At 44.6% G+C, this 14,905-nt stretch overlaps 1 protein-coding gene across 1 annotated transcript; it reads right to left on the bottom strand.

Annotated features, from left to right (window-relative positions):
• Positions 1-276: 276 nt before the first annotated feature.
• LOC144696992 (uncharacterized) lies at positions 277-3,342 on the bottom strand. The gene has a single exon (XM_078568736.1). The coding sequence runs from the start codon at positions 3,236-3,238 to the stop codon at positions 2,114-2,116; it is 1,125 nt and encodes a 374-aa protein (XP_078424862.1). The 5' UTR covers positions 3,239-3,342; the 3' UTR covers positions 277-2,113.
• Positions 3,343-14,905: the final 11,563 nt, after the last annotated feature.

The following is a 14,905-nucleotide window of genomic DNA, read 5'->3' as shown; positions in this document are numbered from 1 at the left end:
TATTTGCAGTCTCACCACTAAAATCCCTCAACACCAACTCCTGAGTTCAATGTTCTTCTCGTACTCATAGCCTTAAGATTCACCAACTCCAACGCAATCAAGGAATTTCAAATATCCCACCAAGAGCCCCCAATTTTATGATATGGCAGGTGGTATTAACCAGGCTGACTAAATCCACGAGGGAAACTTGGCCATGCTATCACAACAGTTTCGCCATTTGTATTTATTATGAGGTTTGTGCGTTGAATTCAGAAGTAATGAATCCACTAACACCTTTAGAGATTTAAAAAATCAAATAAAAACATTTATTAACAAAAGAAAAGAATAAAGCACATACACAAGATCACAATTACATGGTTACTTAATATTATAACAATTCCCAAAATACCTAGTTAGACAGACAACCAATTACACACCCCCCTTTAAGGCAACAGTCCAAAATAGATTTTAAATTTATAGCAACAATCCAGCAAAGTTAACGCACACACCCACTCGACAGTGGCATCCCAAAGGCTTTTAACACAACTTTGGTTACTGGAAGAACAGGCTTCTGCAAAGTGGCTAGAGGCCTTTTCCTAAGTCTGTTTCACATGGTGCACCTTTCAGATATTACACGGCCACCTCACACACAGCCTTCCATCCTTCTTTAAATATATTTCCTCCTCTTTAATCTCTAAACCCTATTGTTCCTTCATGTCTTTGGAATTTACTTTTCCCATAACATGAAAATCTTTTATGTTGTCATTATGGCCAGCATTTTTGGGAAAACTCAACATAATAACCTGCCTTATCTATATTGTTAGTTGTAAACACCCTACCTTGTCTCTTTGAAAACCAAATACCTCTACTTGTCTTAAAATGCAAATTCTAACTGCTGAGCTCTTACCCGAGTTCACTCATTCGCATTTCACAAGCCCTTTCTTTTGTGACTCCTTTGATAATTTCAACCTTGCAGTCCATCCATCTCTACTTTAATTAAATCAGCCACAAACATAAGCCTACTTTACAATACCCCACATTAATATAATGAAAAAATGATAGTTTTAATGGGCTAATGTGTTCTGTTTTGATAAACAAATAACCAGAATGTGTTGACATGTTATCAAGTTACCAAGATGTTACTAAAGTCAAAAAGGATCAATACACAAAAACTTGGAGTTCTTGACCATGTCAACCTTTGATCAGACTGATCAGATTAGAATAATGCGCTCACAATTCTTTCTGATGAGACGTCCCAGCAATATCCAGTAACCTCATGGTCTCTGTATGTAATAGGTTACGTCATAGAAATAAGAACATTAAACCAATGTCTCAGTGCTTCCTAGTTTCAGAGCTTGTTTAAAGGGGGACAGATAATTCTGTAAAAGCACAAAGTATATTTAGCTTTTAGGGAGCAACACTAACAATTTGAAATGAATTCCAGGATCTCTGATCAGTACTATATCTAAAATCAGGAAATGTGTTTCCAGACAGGAAGTAGGTGAATAGCCTCTCTCCACTTTGTCATTGACATTTTTACAGCTGTCATGACGATCAAATCCTTTTAAACAGAGACACACAGAGACAAACACTCTCCTTGCCGCGTGAACTCACTGATGAGTCAGAAGTTTAAACAACTGAGTGAATCCCTTCCCACACACTTAGCAGGTGAACAGTCTCAGCCCAGTGTGAACTCGCTGCTCTGTCCAGAGATTGGATGAATTAATGAATCAAACTCGTGTCCATATCACCTGCACAGTCTTTTTCCAGTGAGAACATGTTGGTGATTCATCAGGTCAGTTGATTCCATGAATCCTTTCCCACACAAGGAGCAAGTGAATGACTGTCCAACAGCAGGCTGCATGACTGAGTTAATCCCTACCCACAAAGGGAGCAGATGAGTGGCCTCTCCCCAGTGAGAACTTGCTGGTGTCTCAGAAGGGTGCATGTCTGATCAAAACTCTTCCCACATCCTGAGCATGAGACAGCCTCTCCCCAATGTGACTGCACTGGTGTAACAGTGAGGTGAGATGATTGCATGAACTCATTGTCACAGTGAGAGCAGCTAAAAGGTTTCATATCAGTGAACATTTTGATGGGACATCACTTCCTTGTCTGGGCATTTAAAAGGTCTCTAGTCAATGTGAACCCGCTGGTGTCTCAGCAGGTTGGATGAGGTAGTGAATCCCTTCCCACAATTAGAGCAGGTGAATGGCCTCTCCCCAGTGTGAACTCGCTGGTGGGTCAGCAGTTGTGATAAACAAGTGAATCCCTTCCCGCACACAGAGCAGGTGTATGGCCTCTCCCCAGTGTGAGTGCACTGATGTGTCAACAGATGGGCTGACCGAGTGAATCTCTTCCCACACCTGGAGCAGGTGACCAGCCCCTCCCCAGCGTGAATTCGCCGGTGCGTCAGCAGACGGGATGAAATACTGAATCTCTTCCCACATTCAGAGCAGGTGAACGGTCTCTCACCAGTGTGAACTCGCTGGTGTGCAGTGAGTTCAAATGATCGCCTGAACCCAGTGCCACAGCGAGAGCACCTGAACGGTCTCTCCTCAGTGTGAACACGTTGATGGGACATCAGTTCCCCAGAACTTTTATAGCACTTCCCGCAGTCTGGGCATTTAAAAGGTCTCTCCCCAGTGTGAACCCGCTGGTGTGTCTGCAGGTGGGATGACCGAGTGAACCCCTTCCCACACTGGGGGCAGGTGAATGGCCGCTCCCCAGTGTGAACTCGCTGGTGAGTCAGCAGATGGGCTGACTGACTGAATCCCTTCCCACAGTCAGGGCAGATGAACGGTCTCTCCCCAGTGTGAATGCGCTGGTGTACCAGCAGTTGGGGCGACCGAGCGAATGTATTGCCACACACACAGCAAATGAATGGCTTCTCCCCAGTGTGAATTCGCTGGTGCATCAGCAAGGAAGATAAAGTAGTGAATCCCTTCCCACACTTGGAGCAGGTGAATGGTCTCTCCCCATTGTGATCTCGCTGGTGTTTCAGCAAGCTGGATGAATGAGTAAATCTCTTCCCACACTCAGGACAGATGAACGGCCTCTCCCCTGTGTGAGTGCGCCGATGATTTTCCAGCTCAGATGGGTAATTGAATCCCTTCCCACAGTCCTCACATTTCCATCGTTTCTCCCTTGTGTGACTGCACTTGTGTTTTGACAGGCCAGATGATCGGCTGAAGCCTCGTCCACACACAGGACACGTGCACGGTTTCTCCCCACTGTGAACGGTGCTTTTTCCTTCCATGTTCAAAATCCGATGATATTCAGGTTCCGATAAATTGGGCGACTCTGTCAAAACCTGATATTTAGTTTGAGTTTCCCAACAGCAAATCCTCGCATTCTAACACTCTGTAAAATTGATTTAAAACAGAAAAAAGGCAGTGAGAGAACCCACAAAAACACAAAGAGAGTGAGAGAGAGAGAAAGGTAAAGCAGCAGTGGGGTAAGGAGGGGGATTTTATATATCAACAACTCAACCAGAACTTTGACAGAATCTGCCAAACCCTCAACCTCCAGGACCAGGGTAACAGGTGTACGTGAACACCATCACTTACAAGTTCCCCTCCATCTCACACACCGTCCTGACTTGTCTGACATCCAGTACAAGATGAACAGAAATTTCTTCCATTTAAATATTGGGAAGACCAAAGCCATTGTCTTCAGTCCCTGCTACAAACTTCACTCCCCCGCCACTGACTCCGTCCCTATCCCTGGGAACTGTGTGGGGCTGAATCAGACTGTTCACAACCTCGGTGTCATATTACACCCAAAGGTGAGCCACATATTTCAACCACATATCCACATCATCACCAAGACTGCCTATTTTCAACTCAGTAACATCACCTGACTCCATCCTATTCTCAGCTCATCTGCTGCTGAAACCATCATCGATTCCTTTGTTACCTTTAGACTTAACCATCCTAACACACTCCCGGCTGGCCTCCCACATTCAACCTCCCCCTGATGTTGAGATCACCCAGATCTCTGTTGTCCGTGTGCTTCCTCACACCAAGTCTTGTTTGCCCATCACCCCTATGCTCACTGACTTACAAAAGCTCCCATTTAATAAGTACCTACATTTTAAGATTCACATGCTTGTTTTCAAATTCCTCCATGCTCTTGTCCCTCTGTCTCTGTAATCTCTCCATGCTCTTGTCCCTCCCTGTCTCTGTAATCTCCTCCATGCTCTTGTCCCTCTGTCTCTGTAATCTCCTCCATGCTCACGTCCCTCTCTGTCTCTGTAATCTCCTCCATTTTCTTGTCCCTGTCTCTGTAATCTCCTCCATGCTCATGTCCCTCTCTGTCTCTGTAATCTCCTCCATGCTCATGTCCCTCTCTGTCTCTGTAATCTCCTCAGCCGCACAATCCTCTGAAATATCTGCACTCATATAATCTCTGTTGAGCATTCCCGATTTTAATCCCTCCACCTTTGGTGGCTGCTCTTGCAGTTGCCAAGACCACAAGCTTCCTTCTTAAACCTCTCCGTCTCTCTACCTCACTTCCCTCCTTTAAGATACTCCTCAAAACCTACCTCTGACCAAATTTTGGACACCTGCCCTAATGTGGCTCAGTGCCACATGTTGCTTTATAATGCACCCTGTGTAACACCTTTGAATGTTCCATTATGCAAAAGGCACAATATAAATACAAATTGTTTTACCAATACATTAATGCTAAAACGTTAGTTAAGGAAAAAGTGGGACCTATCAGAGATAAAGATGGAAACTTGTGTGTAGATGCAGAGGCTATGGGAAGGGTTTTAAATGAATATTTTGTCTCCATGTTTACAAAGGAAAGGGAGGATGTAGATATTGTAGTTCAGGAGGAACACTGCGAGATATTGGATGGGATAGTCATAAAGAGAGAGGAATTACTCGAAGGGTTGAAACCCTTGAAAGTTGATAAGTCGCCAGGGCCAGATGGATTGTTTGAGGCTACTGAAGGAAGTCAGGGAGGAGATAGCAGATGCTCTAAGGATGATTTTTCAATCTTCACTAGATACAGGGGAGGTACCGGAGGACTGGAGAAATGCAAACGTAGTTCCATTGTTTAAAAAGGGATCAAAGTAAATGCCAAACAATTATAGGCCAGTTAGTCTTACATCAGTGGTGAGCAAATTAATAGAATCAATTCTGAGAGATAGGATTAACTGTCATGTGGAAAGGCATGGACTAGTCAGGAATGGTCAGCATGGATTTGTTAAAGGAAGGTCTTGCCTCACAAATTTGGTTGAATTCTTTGAGGAAGTGACAAGAAGGGTTGATGAAGGTAGTGCAGTGGATGTTGTGTACATGGATTTTAGCAAGGCATTTGACAAGGTCCCACATGGCAGATTGGTCAGGAAAGTAAAAGCCCGTGGGATTCAGGGTAATGTGGCAAACTGGATAAAAGGTTGGCTTTGTAACAGGAAACAAAGGGTAATGGTCAATGGATGCCCTTGCGAATGGAAAGTTGTCTCAAGTGGTGTTCCGCAGGGCTTGCTGTTGGGACCCTTGCTGTTTGTGTTATATATTAATGATTTGGACGTGAATGTGGGGAGCACGATTGGGAAATTTGCAGATGACACAAAGATTGGCCGAGTAGTGGATAGTGTAGAGGACAGACATAATCTCCAAAACGATATAGATGGATTGGTGGAGTGGGCGGTAAAGTGGCAGATGGATTTTAACATAAAGTGTGAGGTCATACATTTAGGGAGGTCAAACAGTTACAGGGATTACAAAATAAATGGGAATATACTAAGAGGGGTAGATGAAGTGAGAGATCTTGGCGTACTAGTACATAGGTCTCTGAAGGCAGCACTTCAAGTAGACAAGGTTGTAAAGAAGGCATATGGAATGCTCTCCTTCATTGGCAGAGGTATAGAATATAAAAGTAAGGATACATTATCGAAATTGTATAAAACACTGGTGAGGCCACAACTGGAGTATTGTATGCAGTTCTGGTCACCACATTACAGGAAGGGCGTAATAGCTCTGGAGAGAGTGCAGAGGAGGCTTACAAGAATGTTACCAGGGTTAGAAAAGTGTAGCTATGAGGAGAGATTGGATAGGTTAGGGTTACTTTCCTTAGAACAAAGAAGGCTGAGAGGTGACTTGATTGAGGTGTACAAAATTATGAGGGGAATAGATAGAGTGGACAGGATAAAATTGTTTCCCTTGATGGAGAATTCTAGAACCAGGGGACATAGATTCAAGATAAGTGGCAGAAGGTGTAGAGGGGACATGAGAAAGAACTTTTTTTATGCAGAGGGTAGTGGGTGTCTGGAATTCACTGCCCAAGTTGGTGGTAGAGGCAGAAACTTTAAACTCTTTTAAAAAGTACCTGGATCTGCACCTAAAGTGCTGTAAGCTGCAGGGCTATGGGCTGGGAGCAGGAAGGTGGGATTAGAAAGGGCACCTGGGTGTCCTCAGGCTTGCATGGACAAGATGGGCTGAATGGCCTCCTTCTGTGCTGTAACTTTTCTATGGTTCGATGGTGTTGATAATTTTTATTTATTCATTGGGATGTGGCTGGGCCAACATTTATTGCGCATCCCTAATTGCCCTTGGAAAAGTGGTGCAGAGCTGCCTTTTTGAACTGCTGCAGTCCCTGCGTTGTAGGTACACCCACAGTGCTGTTACGGAGTTCCAGGATTTTGACTCAGCGACAATGAAGGTATGGCTATATGTTTCCAAGTCAGGATGGTGATTGACTTGGAGGAGGACTTCTCGGTAGTGGTGTTCCCATGTATCTGCTGCCCTTGTTCTTCTAGATGGTAGTGGTTGTGGGTTTGGAAGGTGCTGTCTAAGGAGCCTTGGTGAGTACCTGCAGTGCATCTTGTAGATGGTACCCACTGCTGCTACTTGCGTCGGTGGTGGAGGGACTGAATGTTTGTGGAAAAGGTGCCAATCAAGCGGGCAGCTTTGACCTGGATGGTATCAAGCTTTTTGAGTGCTGCTGAAGCTGCACTCATCCAGGCAAATGGAGAATATTCGATCACAGTCCTGACTTATGCCTTGTAGATGGTGTCAACCTTTGGGGAGTCAGGAGGTGAGTTACTCGCCACAGAATTCCTAGCTCTTATAGCCACAGTATTTATATGGCTAGTCCAGTTCATTTTCTGGTCAATGGTAACCCCCAAGATGTTGATAGTGGGGTATTCAGCAATGGTAACGCCATTGAATGTCAAGGGGCGATGGTTGTATTCTCTCTTGCTGGAGATGGCTATTGCCAGGCATTTGTGTGATGTGAATGTTATTTGCTACTTGTCAGCCCAAGCTCTGAAAATTGTCCAGGTCATGCTGCATTTGGGCATGGAATGCTTCAGTATCTGAGGAGTAGCAAATGGTGCTGAATATTGTGCAATCATCAGCGAACACCCTACTCCTGACCTTATGATGGAGGGAAGGTCATTGATGAAATAGCTGAAGATGGTTGGGCCTAGGACACTACCCTGAGGAACTCCTGCAGTGATGTCCTGGAGCTGAGATGATTGACCTCCAACAACCACAACCATCTTCCTCTGTGCTAGCTATGAGACCGACCAGCAGAGAGTTTTCCCCCAATTCCCATTGACATGTCTTGCTAGCACTCCGTGATGCCACACTCAGTCAAATGCTGCCTTAGTCACTCTCAACTCACCTCTGGAGTTCAGCTCTTTTATCCATGTTTGAACCAAGGGTGTAATGAGGTCAGGTGCTGAGTGGCCCCCTAACTGGGCATCAATGAGCAGGTTATTTGCTAAGCACATGCTGCTTGAAAGCAGGACGATGATCCCTTCCATCACTTTACTTATGATTGAGAGTAGACTGATAGGGCGATAATTGGCCGGGTTGGATTTGTCTTGTTTTTTGTGTAGAGGACATACTTAGGCAATTTTCCACATTGCCAGGTAGATGCCAGTGTTTTTGCTGTAGTGGAATAGCTAGGCTTGGGGCACAGAAAGTTTTGGAGCAGAAGTATTCAGTACTATTGGAGAGTATGGTCACCCGTCCATAGCCTTTGCATCATACAATACGTTCAGCCGTTTAAGCTTGTTATGGACAAAGAAATAGAGAAGTTGCAAAAACATGTTTTTGATTGGGGGAGAGCGGATTTTAGTAAAATAAGGCAGGATCTGGCCAAGATACACTGGGAACAGCTACTTATGGGGAAATCTACAGAAGAGCGTTCAAAAAGGAAATGGGGAGGGTACAGGCTCAACATGTTCCCTCTAGGGTGATAGGAAAGAGTAACAAGCACAAAGAACCATGGATGACCAGAGATATTCAGGATAGGCTGAGAAGGAAAAGAGAGGCTTTTAGCAGGTATAAGGGGAGCAAATCAGCGGAGGCATTAGTGGAGTACAGACAGTGGAGGGTGGAGCTTAAGAAAGCAATTAGGAGAGCAAAGAGGAGATATGAGAAAGCTCTGGCTTGTAAAAGTAGGGAAAATCTCAAGATATACTATAAGTATATCAATGGGAAGAGGATAACCAGAGAAAGAGTAGGGCCCATTAGGGACAAAGGGGGCAATCTATGGGTGAGCCAGAGGACATCATTAGAGTGTTGAACAAATACTTCACACCTGTCTTCACCCAAGAGAATGAGGATGAAGGTATCGAACTCGGGGAGAGGGACTGTGAGGTCCTTGAGCAAATTGATATTGGGAGTGACAAGGTATTGGAGGTGTTGGCAGGCTTAAAAGTGGACAAATCTTTAGGTCCGGATTATTTGTGTCCCAGACTGCTGAGGTAAGCAAGGGAGGAGATCGCAGGGGCTCTGACCCAAATTTTTAATTCCTCTCTGGCCATGGGGGAGGTGCCAGAGGGCTGGAGGACAGCTAATGTGGTTACGCTATTTAAGAAGGGTTGTAGAGATAAGCCAGGGAACTACAGACCAGGGAGTCTCACGTCAGTGGGAGGGAAACTATTGGAGAAAATTCTGAAGGAGAGAATCTATCTCTACTTGGAGAGGCAAGGTTTGATCAGGGATAGTCAGCATGGCTTTGTCAGAGGGAGGTCATGCCTAACAAATTTGATTGAATTTTTTGAGGAGGTGACCAGCTGGGTAGATGAGGGTCGTGCAGTTCATGTAGTTTAAATGGGTTTCAACAAAGCCTTTGACAAGTTCCCACATGGGAGACTTATAAAGAAGGCAAATGCACATGGGATACGGGGTAATTTGATAAGGTGGATTCAAAATTGGCTTGGTTGTAGGAGACAGAGGGTGATGACAGAAGGCTGCTTTAGTGACTGGAAGCCTGTGACCAGTGGCGTACCACAGGGATCTGTGCTGGGTCCCCTATTATTCATCATTTATATAAACGACATAGATGACTATGTGGGAGGGTAGTATTAGTAAGTTTGCGGATGACACAAAGATTGGCCGGGTGGTTAACAGTGAGGTTGAGTGTCTTGGGCTACAGGAAGATATAGACAGGATGGTCAAATGGGCAGATAAGTGGCAGATGGAATTTAACCCTGAAAGGTGTGAAGTGATACACTTTGGAAGGAGTAATTTGACAAGGAAGTATTCAATGAACGGCATGACACTAAGAAGTTCTGAGGAACAAAGGGACCTTGGCGTGTGTGTCCATAGATCTCTGAAGGTGGAAGGGCATGTTAATGGGGTGGTGAAAAAGGCAGATGGGACACTTGCCTTTATCAAAATCGAGGCATAGGTTACAAAAGTAGGGAGGTCATGTTGGAGCTGTATTGAACCTTGGTGAGGCCACAGCTGGAGTACTGTGTGCAGTTCTGGTCGCCACATTATAGGAAGGATGTGATTGCACTGGAGGGGTTGCAGAGAAGATTTACCAGGATGTTGCCTGGAATGAAATATTTAAGTTATGAAGAGAGATTGGATAGACTTGGGTTGTTTTCGTTAGAGCAGAGAAGACTGAGGGGCGACCTGATCGAGGTGTACAAGATTATGAGGGGCATGGACAGGGTGGATAGGGAGCAGCTGTTCCCCTTAATTGAAGGGTCAGTCACAAGGGGGCATAAGTTCAAGGTGAGGGGCAGGAGGTTTAGTGGGGGATGTGAGGAAAAACTTTTTCATCCAGAGGGTGGTGACGGTCTGGAAAGTGCTGCCTGTGAGGATGGTGAAGACGGGTTGCCTCACATCCTTTAAAAAGTACCTGGATGAGCACTTGGCATGTCATAACATTCAAGGCTATGGGCCAAGCGCTGGTAAATGGGATTAGGTAGGTAGGTCATGTGTTTCTCACGTGTCGGTGCAGACTCGATGGGCCAAAGGGCCTCTTCTGCACTGTGAGATTCTGTGATTCTGTTTCTTGATATCACGTGGAGTAAATCGAATTGGCTGAAGAGTGGCATCTGTGATGCTGTGGACCTCCAGAGGAGGCCAAGATGGATCATCCACTCTGCACATCTGGCTGAAGACTGTAGAAAATGCTTCAGTCGTATCTTTTACACTGATGTGCTGGGCTCCCCCGCCATTGAGAATGGGGATATTTGTGGAGCCTCTTCCTCCAGTGAATTGTTTAATTGCCCACCACCATTCACTGGTGACCTGATCTAGATCTGATTCGTTGGTTGTGGAATCGCTTAGCTCTGCTTATTGCTTGCTGCTTATGCTATTTGGCATGCAAGTAGTCCTGTGTTGCAGCTGCACCAGGTTGACACCTCATTTTTAGGTATGCCTGGTGCTGCTCCTAGCATGTCCTCTCTTGCACTATTCATCAACACATGTATAAGTAAAACAGATAAAAAGCATCTGCAGAAATACTTGTTCCTCGAACAATATCCTTTGCCATTATACAAACAGTGTCCCTTTAACAACCTGATCTCTCCTGGAATCTACCTCCATTTGACAATTTCACATTGGAAATTTCTGGGTCTGACCGGGTTCCAAAGTCCTCTGGATTAAACCCAGCAGCTTCTCCTCCATCTCAAACTGACTCAACAAAGGAAAGGGAATTGGACAAGCACCTGAAGAGAAAGAAAATGCTGAGCTACAAGGAAAGGGCGGGGGGTTGGGAGGGGAGGGGGGGTGCGGTGGGACTAACTGATTTGTCCTTGCAGAGAACCAGTATGGGCTCAATAATCTCAAGGACTCCTCCTCTTTTGTAACGATTCGCTGATTTTATGATGCAATGAAAATGGAAAAACACATGAGGCCAGGGACCAACCTCTGCAGCCAACACCCACCCCGACACAAATTGGTTCTTAGTTGGTCCAACTCGGTTTCTAGACTCGGTACTGTGAGAAACGCCTGCAATAAAACAAAAGCAAAATACTGCAGCTGCTGGAAACCTGAAATAAAAGGACAAATGCTGGAAATACTCAGGAGGTCAGGCCTATTTGTGGAGAGAGAAACAGAGTTAACATTCCAGGGTACACAGAATAAATTATGAGGAATAAAAAAGGTGCAACACTTGATGGCCAATATAAACTCAGAGACAGAAGAGAAATGGGCGATAGTGCTAAAAACAATTCCTTACTATGAAAGATACTGTGGGATGATAAAGCTGGGAAGCCAGCAGCACATGGTCAGGGGATGGGCAGCAGTGGAAATTTCATTTAGACATGGTTGGTAATAGTAACAGTAAAATATGAAACAGAGCTAAAATACACCCATTATTAGAGGCAGAGGAAGTTAGAGAATGGCAGAGAGGTGGTCAGGGAGGCAGAGGTGAAATGGAGCAATGGATGGACATGGATTCAGATCCACAGTAGAAACATAGAAACTCGGAGCAGGAGTAGGCCATTCGGCCCTTCAAGCCTGCTCTGCCATCCATTATGATCATGGCTGATCATCCAACTCAATAGCCTGCTCCTGCTTTCTCCCCATACCCTTTGATCCCTTTCACCCCAAGAGCTATATCTAACTCCTTCTTGAAAACATACAATGTTTTGGTCTCAACCACTTTCTGTGGTAACGAATTCCACAGTAAAGAGCCACGGCAGCCCCAGAGACATGGAACCTCTTGCAGATAACAGAGGATAGCACCACAAGCTCTAAATGGTAGTTAAATGATCAAAAATACTCACCTCTGAAAGAATTTCACTGTTTTCAATATTAAAATCTCCTGCTGGAGCCTGCAGCTGGAAAGATATCAGAAGCACTGGAGTCAGAGAAAAATCTCCCAATTGAGGGGGGGTGATGTCACCGCGCAATTGTCGGCATGTGATGACATCACAGACACAAACACAGAACATCTGGGTCTGTGCAAACCAGTGATCACCACACATTATGAAAGATGTGAAGGTCCTTGAGAGGGTGCAGAGGAGATTTACCAGGATAGTTCCAAGGATGAAGGATTTTAGCTGCAAGGTTAGGTTGGAGAAACTGGGATTGTTCTCCTTGGAGCAAAGGAGATTGAGGGGAGATTTGATAGAGGTGTACAAGTTTATGATAGGTTTAGATAAAGTATTAGTTAATCGTAAAAGTATCACAGACAGATTTAAGATAAAAATTACAGGGGGAATGTGAGGAAGAAATTTTCCAGAGTGAGTGGTAATGACCTGGAACTCGATGCTTGCGCTCAAAGGGCGTTAATATCCAGGTCCTGATGAATCAAGTGACCCGTGTCAGATCTTAATGTGATATTTGATTTGAGTTTGGTGTATGGAAATCCTCCCCTTCTCATCCCCTGTAAAAGGAGCTTCCGAAATCCATCCCTGTCAGTCCAGGATAGAAATTCACAATATTCTCTCCTCCTGCTGACAGGGACAGGGATGATCACGCATGCGCTCCGCTGAACATTGACCCTGTTGTGGTAATTTTAACAAATGGGCCACAGGCGTCTCAGGTACAGGTCACGATCGTTTATTCGAGCAATTGTAAGGAGAGAACCATCTCAAGGCAGCTTGAGATAGCACTCCGCTCAATTACAAATGTTCAACATATTTATACGTTATTGGTCATGTGCAAGAACATTCCCCAGATTCCAATCTCGTCAACATATAGGTTTACATTAAACAGACATCTCTGGTAACAGGTACATGCATCGTATGTGCCTATTTTCCACCCGGGCAGAGACTTTCCCTCCTATCTAAACTGGGACTATCTGTCCTTCCCCTATCTGTTGAAGAGCACACTTAATCTTAGTTGTTTTCCTAAGTCTCTAGTCTAACTCCCAGGACCTTGCTAGTGATTGCAAACTCTGAGGGTGTACAAAGTTCGAGAGTGTATGAGGTTCATCTGGTTTAACTGTTGATGTACTGGTTTGCGCTGGCCTGCTTGTAGATTCTAATTTAAGTAATTCATTCCCTTATAATGAATTCTCCCTTACCATAAATTCTTTCTTACTTTCTTTCCCCTTACAGTCCCCCCTTTTGGCCCTTGGCCTAGCCCAAGGTAGCCAACCAAACTGGAACTGTCCGTCCCTTTACGCACCGCCGCCCATTGATGCTGGCCAGTCATCCAGCTTTGGGTTGTAAAAGGTACCGTCAGACCATCTACATCATCTGGCCCTTCAATTCAGGCCTCTGGCTCACTAAATTTCGTCCCCACCGGTATAAACTCCCCCAGCACCACGTTTTTTTTGCGACCTTCGAGTATGATGAATCAAGTATGTTAAATACATAATTATTATCAGCTGAATCACAACTAGGGCATGGAAGATAATCAATGGGTGTATGTGTATATTTGTGCCCCAGTTCCACAGATCCTCCCACCATGTGGAATAATCTATTCGATCAATATCTTCTTTTAAGGTTCTAACCTGTTGTTGTGGTGTATAGTAAGTCCTGTACATTTGTTGAGCCTGTCTCCAAATCACAGTTAAGTGCTCTGATAGTAAGGGGATTTCATAGGAGAACTGGTTCAAACACTGCGTCAGGTTATCCCTAAGGCTTTATAGTAGTCATTCCTCTCTTGTATATTTCGGCCAGTTCCACCTTTCCTACCCTTGCCGGCACCTGCGGGTGTAGACATACTGAATGATTGTGCATGGGGCATATCCAGTTGCTCCCATACTGGATCTTTTGCTGACATGTGGTGATACAATATCTCCCATTCCTCATGTATGCAACATGGGTCGGTTCTTTTGCAGCCCATATAGTTTCCATTGTACAATTTGTTGCTGCTTTAAATCCACAGTTAGCTTTGTCTGTCTCATAGATGGGGTGTGCATACTACTGTGGTGGCCTCTATCCTACACTCTTCTAATGTGGTGCTAACTATATTTCCTTCTATGTCTATTGCATATGGTGGAATGTCATGATACCTAATATAATTATCCCCCCGTATCACCCCAATATTTTCTACTCCATGTAATGTTCTGCCGGGTGTTAACATAGGTATAACAGGTATCACTAAGGCAATGCCTATTAGCATATTATTAGTCACTATACATTCAACATTCATTCTATATACTCATGTTAAACTTCTGAGCTGGCAACTGGTCAAGTCATGATCCTTATGTCGTGAAAGATTAAATAAATGTTCATTAGTTACCCATAAAGGAACTACCCCTTCATTAATCTGTCTGAAATTCTCTTGGGCTTGTTCCAGTGCCCAAGATCCATGGGTGCTGCAAATGTCATTTCTGCTTGCTTCATCTGAAATATTTTTCCCTATCCCAATCAGTTTATTGATAGTCCCCGCATGACTTTCGAGCACGGTAGTCAGGTTTTGAATTAACCGTGTCACGTCCTGGTCTGTATTCAGTTGGGTGTTGTGAATTCCCTGTCCCCGTTCTAAGATTTCCTTAAGCTTGGAGCTCAAGGCCTAGACCTTCTGATCAACAGTTGCCAGGTCAATAGCATTAACCATTGATGTCCCTGTACGTGTCATTCCCTTGACACTTCCGTGCCCAATCTGAAGAAAACCATTGCTACAAATCAAAATCACTTGTTCTTCTACTGTTACATTTATCATTACCTGTTGTGTGTCACATTCAGCACTGTCCGTGCTGTACCAAAGTTCCTCCTGTGGTGCGGGATGAGCAGTGATGATCCCCGACCTTGTTGCCAGTACTG

This window comes from Cetorhinus maximus, chromosome 23 (assembly GCF_964194155.1).
Source record: "Cetorhinus maximus chromosome 23, sCetMax3.hap1.1, whole genome shotgun sequence".
NCBI classification, from domain to species: Eukaryota; Metazoa; Chordata; class Chondrichthyes; order Lamniformes; family Cetorhinidae; genus Cetorhinus; species Cetorhinus maximus.
Note: the sequence above shows the minus strand (reverse complement) of the source record. Positions and strands in the feature narration are given on the sequence as shown.